This window comes from Sabethes cyaneus, chromosome 3 (assembly GCF_943734655.1).
Source record: "Sabethes cyaneus chromosome 3, idSabCyanKW18_F2, whole genome shotgun sequence".
Lineage (NCBI taxonomy): Eukaryota > Metazoa > Arthropoda > Insecta > Diptera > Culicidae > Sabethes > Sabethes cyaneus.
In genome coordinates, this window is record NC_071355.1 from 33,111,961 (window position 1) to 33,135,957 (window position 23,997).

The window sequence follows — 23,997 nt, forward strand, 5'->3', positions numbered from 1 at the left end:
TGGCTGCGAAGTCTGTCGTATAAAAATAGAAGGGCAAGTTTCAATAACGGAATGTAGCACCTAGGCTTTGCTTTGCTTTGCTTTTACTGTTCCTCCTCTGAGAATCCGCTAATCGAATCAAGCTATAATATGAACCATATATAACCGGATTTGAACTCAATTTCTTCTCCCATGCCCTGTGGATTGCCGCGAGGTTGGTCTACGAAAAATCGATTTTTAGGATACACTTTGCACTCAAACTGTTCATAAAATGACAAATATTAATCGACGCGGAAAAATTTTTGATTAATTTTTAGGAAATATTCTTAGAAAGCTTGTGATAAAATTTAAAGGGGATCAGTTCTGCCGTTTTTCAGATATTTTGCTCACCGACTTTGAAAATAAAAATCGTAATTATTACTGGCCCTTCTATTTCTAAAAATTTACAGCTTTTGAATCACTGAACTGATTTCCAGATTATATGAAAAGCAATTGAAATGTTATTCGTTGTATTGATTATTCGTCAACTTTCTATCAGTAGAAGTGTTATGAACTTACGAACACAGCATTAATAAAGATTTGAATTATGTTCGGAAGATGTATCAATTTCTATTTCGAATAACACAAGTACGATCTAAGATACAGTGGTAACCCGATTTTGTCACTCCCCGATTTTGTCACGTTTTTGGCCCGATTTTGTCACGTTTTTTATTACCCGATTTTCGCTTTTGATTTATCGAAAGCTTAGTTTGAAAATTATTTTTAAACATGTCAAATGTGTTAAAATACTATGAAAAGAACTGTGTTGATTATCGTGGAGTTTCCACAAAAGTTGTTTCTTATCTCCACAACAATAATAGCTAGAAGGTCACTATCTTCGGCAAAGTTCTTTATAATAATCTTATCAAAAATTTTGTAGAACATTGTTTTGTTCTATCTCTCACTGCTTGAAAAATTAATTTTCTATCTTACTTTTAGGGGGATTAATCAAAGAATCGTTCATACCATAAGAAAGAGCTTTTTACGCTGTGAAATTTCTCTGAAAATAGTTAACCAGTATAATCAACCATTTCGGCGCAATTAAAAAGCGCGTGTTTTCATACCTGTGGGACCTGTGCTGTGAACAGGTGACAAATGTCCAGAGAGGTAGAAGGAAGGAAGGATTATTACCTCCAGAAACCCCCACATGCCAAATTTGGTTCCATTTGTTTGATAAGTTTTTGAGTTATGTAGAAATTAATGCCCCCCCCCCCTCTTAGGGGGCTAACTATCATAAGAACCCCGGCTCCAAAAACCCCTGAATGTAAATTTTCACGCCGATCGGTTCAGTAGTTTCCGAGTCTATAAGGAACATACGGACAGACAGACAGAAATTCATTTTTGTAGGTATAGATCAGTCAATATTAATTTCTAGTAAAATCATTTTAGTTGCTTCCTGTGACATGAAAACCGCCCAGCAAGCATTTTCATATGTATAAAAAACGTAATAATCAGCATTACGTACAGATATACATGCTAAATAAATCGTATTTCATGCGCAAAATTGGCTTATCCGTACTATTTTGGAGGCGATATACGTGAATACGAATAATTTTGAGCGTTACGACTATATAAGTATTTATATACGATAATATCCGACTAAGTGCGAGTCGTTTCGTACTACTCTACGATTTTGTACTGAAAATCATATGTATGTCAGTCATTATCATTATATACGACAGAAAATCAACTCGATCCCACTTTATCCAGCTTTAGCTACGATTTCGAGTTTGTTAGGAGATATTTACGATAGTTTTCGTACATTGATATACGAGTTGGTGCTAGCTGGGCGATTGAAAACAGCTTTCTTTCTGCAACACACTTTGCTTTGATGAATTTTCGTTTGCGTGCCAAAAATGATTTCGGTGTTGAACTCTAATATCCTTTACACTAGCAGCAAAAAATCTGATTGGTCAAGGTGTAAGCGTTTTAATAGTTCTATAAGACTAACAGATTTACTGATAGGTTTGACAAGCAACCGCAATAAGATCAATTGATTGAATTGAATTGTTTGGAGCGCTATATTGTATTGCTAAAGCCGCTGGGAAGGACCGCCTACCGGCAGAGCTTTATAAACATGGCGGAGAAACGCTAGCAAAGGCTCTGCACTGGGTTATTTCAAGGATTTGGGAGGAGGAAAAGCTACTGGAGGAATGGATTGAAGGAGTGGTTTGTCCCATCTACAAAAAGGGTGATCGACTAGACTGCTGCAACTATCGCGGTATTACGCTGGTAAACGCCGCGTGCAAGGTACTCTCACAGATCCTGTTACGTCGGTTGTCACCGATAGCCAGCGGTTTCGTAGGGAATTATCAGGCGAGTTTCATGGGGGCTCGCGCAACTACTGACCAAATTTTTACTGTCCGACAGATCTTGCAGAAATGTCTGGAGTACAACGTGCCCACGCGTCTCATCTTTATTGATTTCAAAGCAGCATACGATACAGTCGGTCGAGACAAGCTATGGCAGATAGTGCACGAACAAGGTTTTCCGGAAAAACTGATGCGACTGATCAGAGCTACATTGGATCGAGTGATGTGTTTCGTACGCATCTCTGGGACACTCTCGAGTCCCTTCGAGACGCGCCGAGGGTTGAGACATGGTGACGGTTTATCCTGCATGCTGTTCAACATCGCTCTTGAGGGGGTGATCCGACGAGCGGGCATCGAAACGAGAGGCACGATGTTTACCAAGGGTAGCCAACTTCTAGGCTTTGCAGATGACTTCGATATCATAGCCAGGAACTTTGCGACGGAGGAGGCAATCTATGCCAGACTGAAAATGGAGTCTAGGAAAATTGGGCTAAAAACAAATGCGTCGAAGACCAAATACATGAAAGAAAGAGGCTCAAGGGAAACAAACGCGCGTCTCCCAGGAGGAGTTCGTGTATTTGGGATCGCTGGTGACCACGGACAACAACACTAGTAAGGAGATCCAGCGGCGCATTCAAGCGGGAAATCGGGCTTACTTTGCCCTTCGTAAAACGCTACGATCAGGAAGCGTACACCGCCTCGCGAAGCTAACAATGTACAAAACCGGTAGTTATTTATGGACTTGAAATCGTGACGCTACTCACGGGGGACATCCGCGCCCTTGCCGTGTTCGAGCGGAAAGTGCTGCGGACAATATTTGACGGAGTACAAACTGAAAGCGGAGAGTGGCGGAGGCGTATGATTCACGAGCTACAGGCACTGCTTGGGGAGACTCCCATCTAGTACATCTAGCGAAAGTTAGCAGGCTACGTTGGGCCGGATACGTCGTAAGGATGTCGGACGACAGTGCGACGAAAATAGTCCTCTTTAACAAACCCACCGGTACCAGGAACAGGGGGGCCCAGCGTGCACGATGGCTCGATCAGGTCGACGAAAGCGATTTGCGATTTCTGAGATGACTAGGAAATTGGCGACGAGTGGCCCAAGACCAAGTTGAATGGAGACGAGTGCTTGAAACAGCACGAGTCACCCCGGCTGAATGCTGAAGAAGAAGAAGAAGAAGATAAGCAACTAAATGAATTTGATTTATTTAGCTAGCTATAAGCAGTTTTTGACACCCAATTTAATGAATGTTTTTTCTGTAGGATTTTTTCTCAGCTTTCGAATAGTGGTCTTGAAATTAAAATCGGTTTGGGGATCATGGCGAAAATGGCGATTTTTTGTTAGAATCCAACATGGCGGCTGAAGCCAAGATGGCCCCCGATTTTTTTATTTCACTTGAAAGCTCTATCCTTTCTCTTTACAAAATCGTGTCGTTCGTAGTTTATTTCATAACCAATTTGGGCAATATCTCAATAATTATATGAAAACTGTGAATATTGCCACAGATAACTGGTTGTTTTATTTAGTTAATGCTAATGCACTCCTAATTTTAAAAAAAATTCTTGAAGTATTTTTTCTCAGCATTCCAATGGTGGTCTTAAAATGAAAATGGGGGGAGGGAAAAGGCGAAAACACTGGTTTTTTGATAAAATGCAATATATCGACCAAATCCAAAATGGCCGCCAAAATAATTTTACTCCATTTGAAAGCCCAGTTTACAGAACTGTGCCATTGGTTAGTTGTCTCATAGCAAATTTCACATGATATAGCTCTCAAGATTTGCTAAAAATTCGACATTTTTTTTAAACTGTCGGTCCCCTTGGCGATTGAGGGGTCCACTGTTTCAAGGTATTAAAATTGTAATTCTCATTTTTTAATCATTTTCAACCAATCAGGTACAGAAGCTCTAATAAGACCTCGTAGACCCAATTATATATTGGGGCAATAGCAGAAGGGGTTCTCACCCACGATCTCTCGGTTGGTACCCGAGTGTTTGACTAATTAAACTACCGCCACCCGCTATATTAGCTAATTTTGTTTTATTTTTCCTATTCTATCACAACAAAAGAGGGAAGTGTGTGATGTGAATACAGGAGTCAGTCATATATTTTTGGTTTACATAAAATTTTTCAGTTCATCTAATTAATCACTTCCTCCCTTTCAAAGAAACTTTGTTCTACATTATAAGACAAATCAAAATATTTTTTGCAGTTGTTTATCATTTTATAATCTTTTGGCGATAGACTTTTCATGATAGCGCTCCTAGATATGTCTTCACATGTCTTCAAGCGAAGACATTTCACTTTTTTGTAACAAAAATGTCTTCAAAATTGATTCAAGGTTGATACTTCTACACATTTACTCAAGTCAACGTCCAGTTAGCTTCCAGGTACGATGCTGGTCTAACAAGCCAGTCGTCGTATGTTCGAATCTCGGCTAGGCGGTGCTTGCTAGATAGAGTCAGTAAAAGGATAATTTTTCTGTACTTTAACAGCCGGCTGCGAAGTCTGTCGATAAAGAAGAATAATGTCTAAAGACGGTATAAGCCCAAGGCTTTGCTTTTTAAGAAAGCAGCATAAGCGAAAGCATACAATAACCTGATTCAGGTCGAATATTGTTCGTTAGGTCTACTCAGTTCTAAAAAGCTGCGGTTAAAGCGTTCATTAATTGACCGGGAGTTCATGTTGGTTAAACTGGATCTGAAAGTATGCATTTTAAAGCGCACGATGAAACCGTCAAGTATTACGGTTTACGGGTTGAGCTGTCTAACTCCGTTTATCATCCTTAAATTTTCGGTTCGAGTTACACGAACACAGGTTAATTTATGAATTCGTTATAAGATTCAATTATGTTGATAACATTTATGTTCTAAACGCAAGAAAATCACCAGCTGCATCGATACTATCGAACACCTTATTTCAAGCAAATAAGAAGCCTAAATTAGATACAGTCATACATTGAAAACTTCAGTAGACAAACCCCAGCAGATGTTACATGCAATTGGTGTTTAATTCACACTTCTTTTTCTATCGGAATTATCTTCCAGACGCACCTTGGGCGCAAAAAAAAACAAAAAGACGGGAAAATAAACTCCGTTTCGTACATGCAGTGCACCTAACAAGTAAATATAAATATTAAATGTTACTTGTACGTACGGTAAAAGACACCAGCTGTCCCGCAACTACTGCAGTGCGTCGTCGGATGCCTCCGAGGATTCGACATCGTTCGGTGTGCACCCATATGCCGACGAATAACAACAGCCAAATTTGTTCCTTGCCATGAAATCACGCGTCTCAACAAAACGGATCGCGAAATGCACATGTACTGCTGCTGCTGCTGCTGCAGTCAGTCAGTGCAAGTGATACCGTACTGGAAGCTTTGTAGCAGCAAAAACACACCGCAATTACTTTCCGATTTGATCGCCAGACAGATCTCCGCCTTCGCGTTTCCTCAAAGCCGATCCAACTGCAGCGCAGCGGGTCAAACTAAACATGTGGAAACAATAACAACGGCATCCGGATGATTGAAACAATCAGATAAAATGGATTTTCGGTTTCCTACCATCCACAAACTGAATTATTGGCACTTACCGAAAAAATAATACTACGTACAATGCAAGTTCTGTAAGCGCGAAAGTTAATGCACCTTAAATGTGCTCTCCTTCCAAACTCCCAGATGTGCGGCGAGATTTGCGCATGGAAGATGAGACAGCCAGCCAGCCAGACAGCGAGATAATCTAAACGCGAAAGTTTCAAGGCCAAATTGCGGCAGCCTTTTTGACTACAAACAAAACGCTGCATTTACAATATGCTAATGGTCATCATGAAAAGATGCTCTGTAGCAGCAGCGATCGTCTGGCTACAACATTTGCGGTTTAAAACTTTGAAGTAAAATTTCTGATGCAGTGTTGGACACTTGCATCTACAATCTACATACATAGTAGCAGTTTCTCCCTTGATGTTTGTGGAAGAAAAATTGCACTTTGATGCAGCGTTGTTTTTTTTTCTGCGAACCTTCCACCGTCTCTTGTCCTCTTTCTCACAATAGAGGATAATTTTTGTTTATGAATATGCACCAAACGAGATCGGTTTCATATTACTGCCCACGGTACATACATGGTTGCCCGGGTGTCGTCTGTGTTTGTTTGATGAAGCAAAGTTTTGAGAAATTCGCTACTCGGTATCCTCTTACCGTGTGGTGCATCGCCTTGTCGCCGCTGGATGGATGCAGTTTGGGACGGCGCGTGAAATATGACTTTCGAGGGCGACGTCGTTTTTCATTTCCTTGCCTTTGTATACCACACCGGAAAGAGTGCAATGCCCACGAAGATGATATTCAAAACACGACGACGACGACGGTCTTTGAAATACGATAGCAACGACACGTTTACTGATTTTGCTGGAATCAGCTGGGGCCCTATGCAGCGGCTTTTTTCCGCGAAAGGATCCGTTTCGCTCGCTTGTGCACAATGAAGTATGAGAAACTGTTCTGACACTGCAAGATTGTTTTCGAAAGATTTTTTACTCTTTGGTCAGAATAAAAATAGAATAATCGAAATTTTTTTTGCAGTCTCCAACGTTTCGACTTTCCTTTTAAGACTTCTTCAAGGACTGCAAATGGCTTGAATATGATTCATTCGAACACTGATAAAATACAATCTAATCTCACACTAAAAGCAACGGATTAATCAAACTAAAGAACAACTCAATCATCATGCAATCAGGTTTAGAGCTCACCGAAATTACCTGCCAGCCCGGCCAGCGGCAGCGTCCGGTCCCATCGTCCCTGCGCCTGAATGATCGCCGCTACCGACAGCATTGGTTTCTCCTTTTTCAGCATCGTTTGGGGCGTGCGGAATCCGAATCCGACGGGCCGGCAACGATCGTTGGGCGCAACGATCGTGTTTTCACAACAACACCACTGCCGAGGTCCGAGGTCGTTCGCGATGATTCAGCACTAGCAGGAGGAGCACCGCACGATCTGTGACGTTGTTTTGATGCTTTTTTTTCGGCTTACAAATTTCTGTATCTCTCCGGAATGTTTGTGTTGTGTGTATTAGTTTGCACAAGCTTGTTCACTCGATTAGCACATTCACTCATGCCGTACGAACGCACGTTGCGTTGCGAGTTCGGCTGACGATGAGAAATTCCGCGGTTTTCTGTTTCCACTAGCTACCATACACAAGCCATTATCACATCTTCTTCGGAATCTGCAAAGTGGACCTTCCATAAAAACTACAGCTGGAGTCAATTACTTCATTTTTTCTCTCTAAGTAGGAGCTAATTATTTTCAGCACCTACTTGACTGTGAAGTTGTTCTTAACTAACTAGCTAGCTAACCGAGGCCGAATGTACACATAGATTCTGCTGGTGTGCCCTTCTGTGTTATCAAAACGGCCCACTCGGGAAGCAACCGGTTCCCAGACCGCATTTACACATTCGCATTCGGGTGCGATCCAGCCACAACAGACTAAACTAACGTTCAATTGCATAAAATTGCATGATTTATTATTATCGCACCCGGTCTTCTGTCTGCCCTGCCCAGTGTAGATGATGGTTACCGAACAAGGAAACCGATAGCGCAACAAAGCAGAGAGGAACACAGACACATACACTGCACTGGCCGGGTGCAGGCAGGATGCAAGCAAGTGTGGTAGCAGACAACCTTCGGGAGAACGTTCCAACCGCAAAGTGCATTTTCTGCACACATTCAGCACACATACGCAACCGCGCCAGTACAGCAGGACCCCGGCGGGAATTGGGTTAACTGACGGTGTGACCCTGAGACACTCGCACAGATGGTGATGTTGATGATGATGATGATGATGACGACGATGTCGGCGACGATAACTTCACGGAGGGTGGTATGATGAACTAATTAGCGTTACATGGACAATACACGGCACTCGGGACACTACGTAGCAGAGAAGAGCTTATTGCTCATACGAGCTCTATGAAGCCGAGACCTAATTAACGATGTTTGATTAGCCTAGAAAGTCAACTTCTTATCATTGCGGAAGTTCGCTGGAAAGCTGGAAACAAAGCCCGTGTGTGTTTTTGCTCGCTCTCCGATAGTGTCGTAGGTAGATAGGGGCCTCGAGTAGTAGCACGCGACTAAGGGTGTTTCCCGGAATGTGCTGCAATCACGCTTTGCACGTTGCTCTCGGTCAAGGTTAACTGGAAACCGGGCGACGTATTTGGCGGGTATCATTGACGTAAATCTTAGAAGAATGGGTTCGATTTATAGACAAGCAACAAATGACGGCGGTTAGTAGCATCTAGATGCTGAGGCATTTCATTGTAAATGATGAAGAAAAAATTAATTTTTAAAACGTGACAACGATTTCGTTATTTTAAAAGAAGATAAAAGCATTTGTCGTCGAGACTTTGTTGCCACAGAGATGATGCGATACTGTATCTTCTTTAAATGATGGCCTCAAAATTCAGGTCTTGAGCTTAAAAGAAAAATGAAAAATGGTCAGCAAAACTAACACCTATTGTCTTCTAATATTGTTACTAGTTCCGCGCGTGGAAGCATTGACAGAATCTTCCAGGTTGTATGTCACGTAAGTATACTTTTGATACTTAACCATGTTCTAGCACGTCGGTGCAGTGATTTGATAAGGTAAGGGAAATTATTGCCAAGGGGTATGTGTATGTGATCGCATACCTTCCGTGTACTACCAGAACGTAAGAGGCTTGCGGCATATCGAATTACAGCATTTCCAAACATGCAGCTCCCCGGCCCCCCATCTGTCCATTTTTGTCACAAAAAGTAGAAAGATCTATGCCTCAGGACAAAGACAGGCTTGGGGTAGGACTAGGAATGTAGTTCCTGTTAAGGTTGTTTCCAGATATCGTGAAATTTCGTGTTTACCGAAATCGAACGAAACCAAACGAAATTTGCTATAGAATTAACTGTATATATATTGATTTAACTGTAGTTTAATGGTTGTCCTCTATAAAATCTAAGGTAAATTTCGTACGATTTCGTTAAATTGAGAATCACTGGGGTATTGTATTTACGTCTTCCAAACTCGCTGTTTACAGCCCAGTAGCATCAGGGAAACAGCCTTCAGTTGATATCATTACTCATGAAGATCTAAGCATGCATTAGATTTTCAGATTTAAATCACGCCCTTTTGACCTCAATGCATAGAGATATTTAACCCAAATCACGAAAAAAAAATCATAGTTGTTGCCCTGCTCTGGTGGAAATGTACATTTGAAAACAATTTAACTGCTGTCTTGTTACCTTACAGAAATCAAGCATTTTATTACCTTTCTCCACGTTGAATTTACCAATTCGATCCCATTTTATCAGTAGCACATCGTTAACCGACCACAATTTTATTACTCTTCCAATGAAACTGCAACAAGGGTAGAGTAGGGCGGGACATAAGTGCGAAGTTTGAAGTTGTCATCAATTTTCGTGAGATATAAAGAAGGACAACAACATTATATATTTTAAGGCGATGCAGTAACTCAATGTCTTCACATTCAACTATAAATCATCTGCGGTAATAGTGTTTTGCAAAATAAATTCTTCTTTCTTCTGATCAAGTGCCGATTCGCACTTTTACCCCACTAGCGGGGCAGAAGTTCGAATACCGCGGGGCAAAAGTGCGAAGCTCGAATCCATGAAATTAGCACAACTGTAGCTAACAACACCATATTATCTTCAATCTGCGTTATGTTTCGGTAAGGAATATTCTCAATTTGCATCTTTCGTATTTTGCGCTGGTGTATTGCAGACTCAGTCAGATCGAAACTTTTCCAAACGTTCTTTTATTGTTTCACGAGCGGAAGAACATTGCTTTCCTTCGGCCAACATCTGTAGAGCACATAGTTTTCTACAGATCTTCCATTTCCAGTATCTGTAATATAGTGCCTAAAGCTTTATATAATTAGCTATACATTTTTGCCTCGTTCATGGATCGCACTTTTGCCCCGTCCGTGAATCGCACTTTTGCCCCGTCCGTGAATAGCATTTTCACCCCGCTAGGCGCTTGACGGAGTGAGATTAAATTACGGAAAAGCGAAACATATTTTGTAAATTCTTTTCACCGTATTTTCAAAACAGATATGTGAGTGATGTGAAACGCTGCTACAAAATTTCAACAAGTAATATCCTCCTGTTGATATCGTATTTGCCGTATATCGAAAAATTACATCAAAACCGCCCTTAAATAACATTTGCGCATAATTCGGCAACTATCCTTCGTAAGCAACCAAAGTTTACGTTAGATTCAAGCTGTCAAAGTCAATTTACTTGGAATCTGCACCGATAAATCATTGAATCGCACTTTTACCCGCATCGCACTTTTACCCCTCCTTACTCTGTACATATATAATTATGTTACAACCGAACACTGCAGCTGTAGCGCACTTCTTCAGCACAGATATCAAATTAGCCTAGGAGGATCAATCGTCGTAGGTAGCAAAATCGCAACCTGTTGAACGAGAGGGTTTTGTCCCTTTTTCTATCGTACTTTCCAAGCAGAGACATCAAATTGGTCAAGGTTTAATCGTCGTAAGGATTATTCGACCTGTTGGGATGAGGAAATTTTATCACAGGCGATACTTCAATTCGTACAATTGAGTAACCGAGCTAGAAGGTGCGGGGTCGTGTGGCTGTCAATTCCTAACCTTGCAACTGTAGGTTTAGGCAACCATTGAACCACATGACTTTACTTTCAAGTGCCATATTATTAGAACTAATATTTTTGATAGACTAATCTATTTTCAGAGAGCAAAATAAGGCGCTATATCCTTGGCCTCTGGTCTAAGTACCATTAGTTCATCCTCTTTACTATCACTTACAGTGCTTAAAATTATCAGTTAATACTCATAAAATTGAATATCAACTCGCTCCCTATGTAGCTGATATTTATCAGCAAGAAAATCAATTTCAATATCCAGTAACGATATTATTGGAACAGATAATCATTATTCCATCTCTAAAACTGAATATCAAATACCAGTATAAACGAATTCGAAAAGAAAAATGATACTCAGTATCAGAAATGTCAGTTACATCTCGAGGTGTTGATATTTTCACTGAGCGTTGTTTTCACCATAAACGTTTGATTTCAATCTGTTGCGTCCCAAACCACTAGAATATAAATATTCAGTGCAAGGCGCTGAAACTGATATTCATATTCACTGCCATGGAACTGAAAATGATATTCAGCTCTGACTTTTTTCGTAACGCATTATGAATTTTTCGAAACGAATATACAGCAACATCGAAACTCAGTGACTTGGTTTATCAATGAATTTTTATTCCAATGATATTCATATTCCTTCTGGAAAAAAGACTTTTGATATTGTATTGACTCAAAATCAATCATTTTGAGTTTCGATAAAGTGATTTTTTCCAGCACTGATCACTTAACCTTTATTAGCAAAGATACTCCCAACGAATGTAAATCATTATCTATATTCGCTATGTGCGCGAAACGGTGCTGCCATCTTCCCAAGTTTGTTCTATTTGTGAAGTAGGTGCGCAGGTTTGTTAAAGCGTGCAAATGATAGACAAAACTTTGCACCAAATCTTCACGAACTTTCCATATGGCAGTTCCATGAGAGTACAAGAGATCGATTTGTGCTTACATAGAGGCAGATGAGGAGCGTCCAATATAGCTCTAGCCATCTCAAGTCCCTACCTAGCGCCTCCACGTGACCATACCTGGTAATGCTCTATTGAGAAGCCAAGCTAGGAGGTCCGATGCCAGGTGATTCCCGGCAACCTGATCTCAAAACCGCAGTTTTGGGCAGACGGCGGAGCCATACGGCCTAGCTAATAGGTAAGTCTAATATAAATTATTTTAATTATTTTTTTCATTTTAGCTTATGAAGCATCTCCTGCTTGGCCAAAACGAGTTTTAATATTGCACATGGATACCAGATGAAAAAATTAAATTAATTATTAGAAGCACCTATGGAACCTCAAAGGACGCCGCTCTATTCCATTCGAAGGACTGCTGGTGAGATTGTTCTATTTTTGCCCATATATACCACATTTCATCTCAATATCATAATAGTATTATTATTGATAGGGGCCTGAATGATGGAGTGCATTGCCAACCTGAATCTTTAGGTCTGATGCAAATATGGCAGTTCTCAATTCTCACAAACAAATCATCACGTGGGTTAAAGTTGGTATAGCGAAATTGATTATTACATGGAAGGGTCCTAATGCTGGAAGGCGACTCTTATAACCCCGGAATGCGTACAAGTGCCTCTGCTTCGTGGGTCCGCCCAATCCCGTTTGGTCCTTCTGTAGCAGCATTAGTGTGAAATTCATTTGATAATCTAATTTGGATCTACTGTAATTCTAACCACATACACGGGCAAGTCCTTGAAGTGATGGTGGCTTTCCCCTACTACTTCTACTACTGCTACTACTACTACATAGCGAATGGGAAATGTTTTGGAGGTCACGCTTTCTTCCTTGCGCTTGATTTCAAGGAGTTTCATTGAATTAGGTATTATTTCTGGTTCCACAGTTACAGCAACTAAAAAAACCGAAAAAAAGAGACAAGCGATGATTTCTTTACTACCGCAAACATGTACAGCAGGATCTTCATTTTATATCATCAATCATCAATGAACTGGAAAATTTCGATATAAACCTAAAATATATCAGGGTGACAGAAGGTAGGGTTCGCAGCCACGACCTTTCGGCTGGTACCCGACTGTTTTACTAGCTAAATTACTAAATTTATCATCAGACCCCGCATCAGACACTTCCTCACTGTTCAAAATAATTTACGTTATGACCGCGTATAGTCATGTTCAAGTAAATAAGGCTTGTTCGCGACAAAATTTGGACACCCCTAAACACACACAGCTTCGGAAATACATTAACAATGAGTGAAACATTTTTCAGAGTGGTAGACGTATGTCTGTTCTTTCTGAAAATATAACACTTGTTTATATTACGAGCGCTCAGCGTAAAATGGCGTCGAAAGAAGAGCAGGTGCGAAAAGCAATTGTGTGTGGTCGCAATGAAAATCCGGATCTCTCGTTAAGAAAACTTGGCAAAAAGCTTGGATCTCCTCCAAGCACTGTTCACAGTGTTTTAAAATCGTTCGATACTCGCTTGACAACAGCTAGGAAGAAGGGAAGTGGAACAAAAACGGATCTGAGGAACCACCACAAGGATCCGAAGGTCAAACAAATATTACGGAGGAGACCAGATCTTTCTGTACGTACCATTGCTCGTAAAATAAAAATATCGTCAACATTCGTGCACACCTCTAAGCAATGACAAGGCGTGAAGTCTTTCAAGGTCAGGACTGTGCCAAACCGTAATGATAAGCAAAATACGACGGCCAAAACACGCGCTCGTAAGCTTTATCGCGAATATTTAACGAAGTTTCCATGCGTTATAATGGACGATGAAACGTATGTCCTAGAAGATTTTAAACAGCTTCCTGGTATGTCTTTTTACACTGCCAAGAAGCGGAATGGCGTTACAGAGCATTTTAGGACAAAGAAGAAAGTCAAGTTCCCCAAAAAATATTTAGTATGGCAGGCCATATGCAGCTATGGTCGAGCAAGCAAAAGTTACATCACTACGGGAACGGTTAACAAGGAAATATACCGTGAAGAATGCCTGCAGAAACGATAGTCTGTCTGTCCGGTGGTAGAAACAAAAGCAGTCACACAAATAATATCGTTGCATGGGGAAGTATGAGACGCGTATACGGGAATAAAATAAAATTAGGTATTAAACTACCGAATATAACGGGCGGCGGTAGTTTAGTTGGCAAAACTGTCGGGTATCAACCGATAGATCGTGGGTGCGAACCTCACCTGCCTTCACTCTTCCCAAAATAATTTACGTTATGACCGCGTTTGTAGTTATGTATATTCCTATAACTTCATTATTTTTCAAGTATAATCAATTCGATTTTTTTAAGGAAATATACTTTGTTCTTGGACCTTTGCAAATATATATTTAGATTACCCAAATACTTTACGAAACGAAAGTTATAGGCGAAGGCGGAAAGGTGGCTTGACCACGACGACATTCCTTACCACTCCGAAATATCAATTTGTCGATAAAACGACAACTTCTCAGAGGAAATTTAGAAAGCCCTCGAAGATCTCGACTCAACAAAAGAATCGGAAAAAATCAGAGGGGTTGTGCACAAGACACGACCGCATAGGTGAAGTAGGACTACCTAAGACTACCTTTATGTATACATGCTACATACGTTGTAACGTTTATCAAAGTAGGAACATTGTATACGTTCAATCCTCAACAGATTTAGAAGTTACTTCTATGAATTGATTGAATCTATTTTATTAAAACGAATCAGTCACACTAAACCAAACAGTAAATCAATTTTTTTGATCTGTTTCTACGTTGAATAGTGCTTTTCCTCTGGTAATCGGTACATGGTACGCGCTAGTTTTCAAAAGGCTGAAAATTTTACGCAAAACTTTCTGCGACTTACAAAAGAAGAACACTGACGTTTTGGAAGTGGTAGAAAATGTCGTCCGTGACCAGAAAACGTATTCCCGCCATTTGTTGGTCGTCCGCAACGGCGAAAAATTCAACTTTTTCCTCGTTACAAGAAACGGTTCCGCTTATTTTTCGTGGTCCGTCATTCCATCATCTACGTTGAAGAAAATGGAGCATTTCAATTTCAGTCTGAACAAAAGAGCAAAGTTACCAGTGAGCCGTTCACCTTTTGCTGCCAAGAAAAATTACGCCACGTATTACTGTAGCATTGATGATGGAAAAATTTGTGTTGCTAAAGAAAACCTAGTGAAAAGCCCTAATTTCCAAGTTTTCTAGGTTTCATCCAAAATCACTAACCAAAAACCATTCTTTTAAGAATGAACAAATTCTTATATGAAGATGCAAAAGATGTTACTAAAACAATTTCAATCCATAGTTTTCAATGCATTTTGACGCTTGACCGAACACATTTACTTGGAGCTGGTATATTTGTTGATTGCTTTGGTGCCTTCCGAGACGGCCAACTCAACCTGCAGCAACAAACGAACAGAAGCGCGAGAAATAATCGGTTAAAAATAATTTAATATAAAGCGAACAATTAGAATCAATCGAATTAAATTGAACATCAGTGAGAGAAAATTCCTTAAATCTTCATGAACATATGTTTCGTCCTTAGAAGAACGGTTTTTCGTCGTTATATTTTGGAAATTTAAGCCTTCTTCAACAAAACAGTTTGGATGTTCGAAAATACACTTCTCTGAGCAGTGGTGACACCGGACAGCAATTTGTTCAACTCTTCGTCGTTGCGAATGGCCAGCTGCAAGTGACGATAATTCTGGTCGATAGGTTGTCGCGAGTAGCAATATTTCCTGCCAATTCCAGCACTTCAGCAGCCAGATATTCCATCACGACAGCCGTTGAATATGACCGACCGAGAATTGCAGACGTGCACGACTGCGGCACCGCTCGTGTTGCCGTTGGTGGTACATCACAGTAAGGAATTTTCAAGCCAATTAGCAATCAACGAGAAAGGGTAGGATTCCATTTAATTCTCTTGTAACTTTGTTATAGTAGAATTAAATGGAATTTTCTATCAACTTTCTCGTTGGTTCCTGAATTGTATCAAAACTTATTCGAAAATAATTGGAAATTATTCCAACCAAGCGCGAAGCGAGAATTTATACCTCGACGAAGAGATGAACAAACTGCTGTCTAACTACCGAGTTAGAGTTATATTTAATTTTTCAATGGCTCGCATTGAAAATTACTGGTTTTCTATAGTTTCTAATTCAATTTTCCGATCTATTGGTGTAAATAGGTTGGAAATCTATTAGGAGTTGACTGAATTATAAGCCGAAGCGTGAAAACGCATTATTACTTTGATGCCGTCATTTCCAACAACCAATCACGAAGCTAGATGGACAAGGTTTCATTATTTCCAATTTTTCAATGGTGCACACTTAAAAATCAATTGCTTTCTTTATTCGTGTAGATGCGTAGAAGATTTTCCGATCGATTGGTGCAAAAATATTTCAAGCAAAGCTATTAGCGCTCAAAATCTTTCATTTTTCGTGACGCACGCATTTTTCGATTTTATGGAATGACCCCTATACCAGCTATCTTCCTGAAAGACGTAGTTCTTCGTCAAAAACGACATGCGTCCAGTAGTGCATTGCAATGTTTCTGAAGAACTGCACTGTTTCGCTCGCTTGCCATTACCGCTGTTTTCAACCGCACGCTCCAGCACAAAACATACACTGTAGCAAGGAAAATGGCGTTCATAATTCGAATTCAAAGTTCGAAGTCTGGGCGCTACAAGTTGGCAGCCTTAGTGAAGTATTCTAAAAATTAATCCACAGAAATTTATTTACAGCAGATGTACCGGACATCACTAACAATCACATCGAATCTAATATGAGAGCGCTATCATGGAAGTTAGAAGCAAAGCGACCTGTGAATTCAGTTTATTTTGAATTTGCGAAACCCTCCGATACCATCGGTTTACTAAATAGTTTTCTACTTTTACATGTTCGATCGCAAAGCCGTGAGAGCGGGCTTCATACCTTCCAGAATATTTGACACCACGCGAAGTATCTAGTGTACCTCAAGGTAGTGTGCTCGGCCCTTTAATGTTTATAGTTTACGTTCTTACGCACTCCATGTCATTTAAACCCTGGTCACTTTTAAATTTTTATTTTACCCCGTAAATTTCTGTTGTCGGAGTCCAATGAAAGCTCTGTAGATATGTAGTGACGACTACTGTGTCTACGTTCATCATAAAGCTAGGGTGGACTAGCTTCATTGAGCGGAGCATATTTGGAAAGTGACATCAGTTCAGGAAAGTTTCATCTGCGGCGCAGAATCGGCCCTCCGGAACAGTGCATCATTTTAACGATGTGCATCGCACACGCTCTCGTTGTCACCTAGTCAGCGTGCAATCACTGGATGATACTGTTGCATGTATACAAACACACATGTGTGACGCTCGACATAACGACCGGCGGCTGTAGCGCTTAATTTATATGCGAAGCATCTGTGATTCGGTTTGCCATTTGCGGTTGCCGCTGCTGTCTCACCGGGCTGCCGGCCGGGCCGGGCCGGGACTACCAGAGGAATCGCCAACAAGTATAGGAAAATAAAAGTAAGCAACAAAGAAAAACAAAATGCATCTGAAATGAACCAAAACGGTGCAATAAAAATAAAAAAAATCGCGCAATAAAACATGCAGAACTGCCAGTGTGAATAAAGTGAATGTGACACATTTACTCGACAAACACGCACACCGCGAAGGACCCACGAATGCGCCGACACGACAAGAATAAGTGCACGCGAATGAAACTAGAATAAGGTGTAGTAAAAATCCTGCACCAGGCGGCGACGTTGACCGCTCATCATCAAACAAACCACTGGCACTGGCACTGCACTGCGGTGTGTAGTCCAGCCAGCCGCCAGCCAGCAGCAGTCTTTCGAAAAATGCTGATGCTTGAATTTTGCGTTCGCAGCGTTACTGCTTTGTAGCAAATTTTCGTGGAATTGGTACAAAGCGGGCAACAAAGTACTTATGTCTATATCAGCGCTGCGCTCGTCGGGTAAATAAAGCATGTATGCATTAAGTAAAACAAGCGCATTTAGTTTAGCCGTGGTCGAGATGAAAACGAACATTAGCCGGCGGCCCGAGATTAAATGCTAAATAATGAGGAGATCCTGCGCGTCGTCGTACGTACGTCGGCTGATCTGCATTGCATCGAGGAAAAGTGCAGAGTCGCGTGAGTGCGTTCAGGTGATCTCCGATGTTGTTGTTTCTTGACATTATTTTATCACCAGAAATGTTTCTGGCTCAGTACTTCTAATGTGAAATACCATGAAATAGAATTCACAAAAAAATTAATCCAATTTTAAGGACATCTAGAAAAAAATTGAAACATTTACACACTGATCAACGAACTTGATCAGTTGTAAATTGAGCGTAACTGTTGCTAATCAACCGTCACTGTCTTTGACATTCAATATGCTCATCTTTTGAAAATCATCAAACACCCACGGATGGGAAATGTCGCACTGCTATCACACTAGTTCACCAGTTCGGCCAAGGACGCGTAGTGAATGCCGCTCTGGAATGAATAATTAAGTATATTTTATTGTTGTGTGCTGCCCCGCGTACGCCATCATACAATATAGGTACCTCTAGTGTTATTCCAAAGTAGGATTTAATGCGTGACTGACATGTCCTGGAAGCGAATGGAAAGCGCGACGAGCGACGACAATCAATGGTGTGTGAAAATGTCAACCAGCACATAGATGCAACAGATTTACGACTCAATAATTACTATTCGCTCGAGAGCTCAGACAAAACTGCGGATGTCATTCCGAAACTAAATATGACGATATTTTGCAGCCGCTCGAACATCCCACCGATTATTGTCGGCGAGTCTTCTAGAATTCGTCGAAAGCCTAACAGCAACGAACCTATATGATATGGGACGCGGTATATTACCATCCTCATAGTTGTGCTCTTACCCTCACCCGTACGAACTATGTGTGCTGCGAAGTTTACCACTTTTAGCGGTCTTGTTTTTATTACTATTTTCTTGCGTCCGTTGTTTCGCGGTTTTGCACCGTGCACCGTGTACCGTCATTGCTCGGGCCTCCTCCCTCATCCATCGGTCGATCGAACGATCGGTGGTGCTTAAGTGACCTTGAAAATCGCAAGCTCTCTCGTGGTTTTGTTGTTTTATTTCTGTTTCCATCGTTCCACTACTCCGTAGAGTTCCACGCTACGGGGACTAACGTGGGCTCACCGGTAGCATCTATTTTTCGGAGATTGATCTGGTTATCAGCAATTTGGTAATTGTTCAGTTGAAAAGTTAATATATAATTAAGTTACAAAACGATTAAATATTGGGTCAAATGAAAGTTTGACTTAAAAATATGTGAAAATTAAGGGCTGGTACGTGATTCGGCCATTTATGTTTCGGCCATTTGCAGGTAATCCAAAATTAAAGATCCAACGATATCTCAAAAATGTTGCCTATAAGTTGATTATTTAGGATTTTTTGTTTCACGTTTGACTACCTCTTTATTAACTATACTGGATAGCACTTTGTGAAAAACGAGGACGGAACTGTAAGGTTTGAATGAAAAATTTCAAACATCAATAACTTGTTGATCATTGCATAAAATTTTATGCAATTTTGTTATGTGATGATTGTAACCATTATGCATTTGTTGTACAGTCAAAACTGATTTAATAGTCATGTTTTTCAACCAATCACATGCAAGCTCACTTTTTGCTTTTTTGATTTCAGAAAAAGTAACCAAGCCATCCCGTACCGATTATTTGTTTCTAGTAGTCGTACACGAAGTTGAAGTCTCGAAAGTAAACAACAATGTAACAAAATGTTATATTACTGTGTATTTTAACGCAGCCATTTTTGCAATAAGTAAGTTATTCTTTTATTCCTGAATTAGTTGTAGGTATTTATTCTGGTCCATCGTACGTGCTAGATGCTGTTAATTCTTTCCCTATTTTCACACAAATCGCGTCTGATAACTTGACACAGGGCATAGAATTAAGAAAACTTGTATAGTGAAATGGACATTCACATTCACAACTTTCCTAATTACTGTTACCATGAACCTAATTTACGCTTTCGATGATCCTATGTATTAATATCGAATAATAAAGCCATTGCAAATCATTTTCAAAGTTTTTGTCACCCCCCCCCCCTTGGAAATTGGCTTGAAAAATCGGGGGGCAAAAAGATAATTTTTAGGATATGAGTTAATTTTTTTTATAAAATCAATTGTCTGTGGGCTTTACAGCCTGAAAAACTCGAAAAATGAGTGCACGAGTTGAGTTAACGCTTTTAGCACGAAATAGAAATGGAAGTTCAAACAGTGGAATTTCCGAAACTCGGCCCAAAAAATTTTCTTTCGTTTTTGTCTTTTTGTTCGTAGATTTTTGCATGAAAAATAACAACGTATTTATTAGAAGCAAGAATAGATTTGGTTTTCACGTTTAAGTAAAAATGCCTAAAATCAATTTTTTTGCTCGATTAAAAATTCTCTTTGTTTTTTTTCGGCCCCCCCCCCCCCCCCCCCTTCAGTGGCCCAACACCGGAGGGACAAAAACTTTTTTAAATATTTGTAATGGCCTAATTGTAGAATCAATAATTCTAATAAACGTATAAAATAGTCTAAATACTAAGCTAAAGTTGCGTCACCAACTCGTACATCCCACGTAGATTTGTACCTCGAAGTTTTTCAGAAAAACTGCTAATATCTATTTATATAAGAGGCTTATGTCTGTCGTCAAAACGAGGGGCACGAGATGTATTTTCGTGGTAATAATCGCCCACATTAAGCAAAGACTCAAACCAATCATACCAGATTAAATACATGACGAGCAAAAGTAATATAGTTGCACCTCATAGAGTTACATAGTGTACCTCCTATTTGCTCTTAATGGATCATTGAAAAAGCTAAAAAATTTCACAGATGACTCCAGCATAGACACGTTTTGTCAAACACTCTCGACGAACGTCTATGACCGACCGTCAAACTGCCTTGCAATCTGATTGGTTCACCTAAAAAGACCGGTTCAGATTAGCCGTTATCAACCGTCAACAACAACGGAACGGCAAGAAATTATGACGTGTAATCTGTATCAGCCTTAAAGTTTACTCTAAATATGCCACGTGGGGCTTTAGTGTCCATCTGGCGGTAAGCATGAGCAAAAGCTACCTACAATGATCCATTAGATTATATAAATAGATAGTTGTAACCCGCGAGGCGACGCGCGCGGGTTACAACTATCTATTTATATAATCTATTTATATAAGAGGCTTATGTCTGTACCGAAAACCAGGTCTCTGACAGGACGTCATGCTTTCGTAGCAATGGGTTGTATTCTCAGTCGACTGCTGGACTGCTCGATTGCTCAACTGGTTGACTAGACTGCTCGACTGGACTGGTCGATTTGACTGCTCGATTTGACTGCTCGACTGGACTGCTCGACTGAACTGTTCGATTCGACTTCTTGACTCAACTGCTTGATTGGACAGCTCGACTTGACTGCTTGACTGAACAGCTCGATTTAACTGCTCGAGTGGACTACTAGACTTAACTACTCGATACGACTGCTTGACACATATGCTTGACTTACTACTCGAGTTGACTGCTCTACTTAACTGCACGATTGAACTGCCCGACTGGACTGTTCGATTCGACTGCTCGACTGGACAGCATGATTTATCTGCTCGACTAGACTGCTCGATTCAACTGTTCGATTCGACGCTCGATTTAACTGCTCGATTTAACTGAACTGCTCGATTTAACTGCTTGATTCCACTGCCGGACTACTCGACTCAACTGCTCGAATGAACTGTCTGACTCAACTACTCGATTGGACTATTCGAATCGGCTGCTCGACTCAACTTCTCAACCTGATTGCTCGATTCAACTGCTCGACTAGACTACACGATTTGATTGCTCGACTCAACTGACAGCTTGATGCAACAGGTCGACTAGACTGCTCGGCTAAGCCACTCAACCCGACTGCTTGACTTAACTACTTGACTTAACTGTTTGATTCGATAGCTGAACTTACCTGCTTCATTCAACTGCTTGACTGGACTACTCAACTAAACTGCTCGACTCAACTGTTCGACTTAACTGCTCGACTGAACCACTTGACCCAACTGCTCGACTAGACTGCTCAACTCAACTGCTCGACTAGACTACTCGATTCAACTGCTCGACGGAACTACTCGATCCAACTGCTCGACGGGACTACTCGACTTGACTGCTCGATTAAACTGCTTGACTGGACTGCTCGATTAAACTGCTTGACTCGACTGCTCGGTTCAACTGGCCATCTCGACTGCTCGACTCAACTGCTCGACTGAACTGCTCGACTAGACTGCTTGATTTGACTATTCGACTTAATTGCTTGTCTTCTGTTTGATTTAACAGCTCGACTTAAATGCTTGATTCAACTACTCGATTCAAATGCTCGATACAACTGCTCGACTGGGCTACTCGACTCAACTGCTCGACTGGACTACTCGACTCGGCTGCTCGACTCAACTGTTCGAATGAACCGTTCGACTGGACTACTCGACTCAACTGCTCGAATAAACCGTTCGACTGGACTACTCGACTCAACTGCTCGAATGAACTGCTCGACTCGACTGCTCGAATGAACTGCTCGACTCGACTACTCGAATGAACTGTTCGACTCAACTGTTCAACTTAACCGCTTGACTCGACTGCTTGACTAAACCATTCGATTCGACTGCTCGAATAGACTGCTCGTTTCAACTGCGCGACTGGACTACTCGACTTAATTGCTCGATTAAATTGCTCGACTGAACTGCTCGATTTAACTGCTCGACTCGACCATTCGATTCAACTGCTCGTCCGGACTGCTTGACTGAACATCTTGATTTAACTGCTCGACTAGACTGCACGATTTGACTGCTCGACTTGACTGTTCGACTCGACTGATCGGCCCAACTGCTTGAGTCGATTGCTTGACTCGCCTGCTCAACTCGATTACTTGTCGCGATATCATATGGTCGGTGTTAAATCAGACCGAACCAAGTCGTAAAATTTTAAAAAATGAGTTAATGATAGCAAACGATCAAGAATTTTCTTAGAAGATTTTACTCTATTCAGACTACATAAATGTTGCAGACAACCAGAAGTTTTTATTCAGTTAAATAAAATCCAATACGACCATAAAAACTATTTGTTTCAGTTTCCGACTATGACTCTTTTAGGTACAATTTCTTAGAGCTATATTATGCAATATAAGAACTCAAAGAACTAATACAAAGATTAAACATCTTCGCAAACACTGGCCAATGGAATGTATCCGCAGTCTTCGGAATTCTGAACAGACATTTATATTATCCGGATCGTAAGATGCGGGCTCAACTAATTGTTTCTACCCGAGCAGGAGCGAACAGCAAAATGATATCAAAATGAGTTATGGAAATCGAATAACTGGTATCAAAATTTGATCTTGTTTTGGCTGACATAGTTGGTAAAATAACAAAAAATAATATCAAAATTTTGCTCCTTTAAGGCCAAAAGAATAACTACTTGTGTTATTCGAATAACAAAGCAATAACATGACTGTATTCAGAGTTTAGAATAACATATTTTAGTATTATTAAGGTATTGAATAACAAATGCAGTAGCATATGAGGTATTAAAAAATCATTTTATAAAAAATTTATAATCTAAAATCTTATTAATCAATAAATTTTTTTTTATGAAATATATCGAATGTCATTTTAAGGTCAAAATAAGATATGATAACAAAATCAGTTATTAAACTCATCTTACAACCACTGTTTAAAATATCTACTCAATAACAAAATGTGTTATCATTGTATCTCCATATCTATTCAATAACAAAATATAGCATTATAACACAGTTTGATATTGTTTTTATATTATTTTGCTCTTCGCTCCTGCTCAGGTATATCTGCTTTTAAGTTTATTCGAAGGATATGGCTTTTAACTTTAAAAGCAAAAAAAAGTTCTTTGCCCAATGCTCAATGTATAAACGTTATGTGAAGCGAGCTCAGACTGACCTTTTGCTTTCTGGAAATTCGTAAACTCAAAGCGTAAAAGTTCTTCTATTTCTACGGAATCGGCGGATTCGAATCCAAGTCAA

The 23,997-nt window shown here is 40.4% G+C and overlaps 1 protein-coding gene across 2 annotated transcripts in view; it reads right to left on the bottom strand.

Annotated features, from left to right (window-relative positions):
- LOC128744132 (protein ultraspiracle) overlaps positions 1-23,997 on the bottom strand; it is a 64,306-nt gene that overhangs the window by 37,192 nt on the left and 3,117 nt on the right. The window contains exon 2 of one of the 2 annotated variants that reach the window (XM_053840936.1): positions 7,079-7,542. In XM_053840936.1, coding sequence (XP_053696911.1) covers positions 7,079-7,172 — 94 coding nt within the window. In that variant the 5' untranslated portion in view covers positions 7,173-7,542. Of the gene's footprint in view, positions 1-7,069; positions 7,543-23,997 lie in introns of both variants that reach the window. The other variant, XM_053840935.1, reaches the window with a different exon arrangement.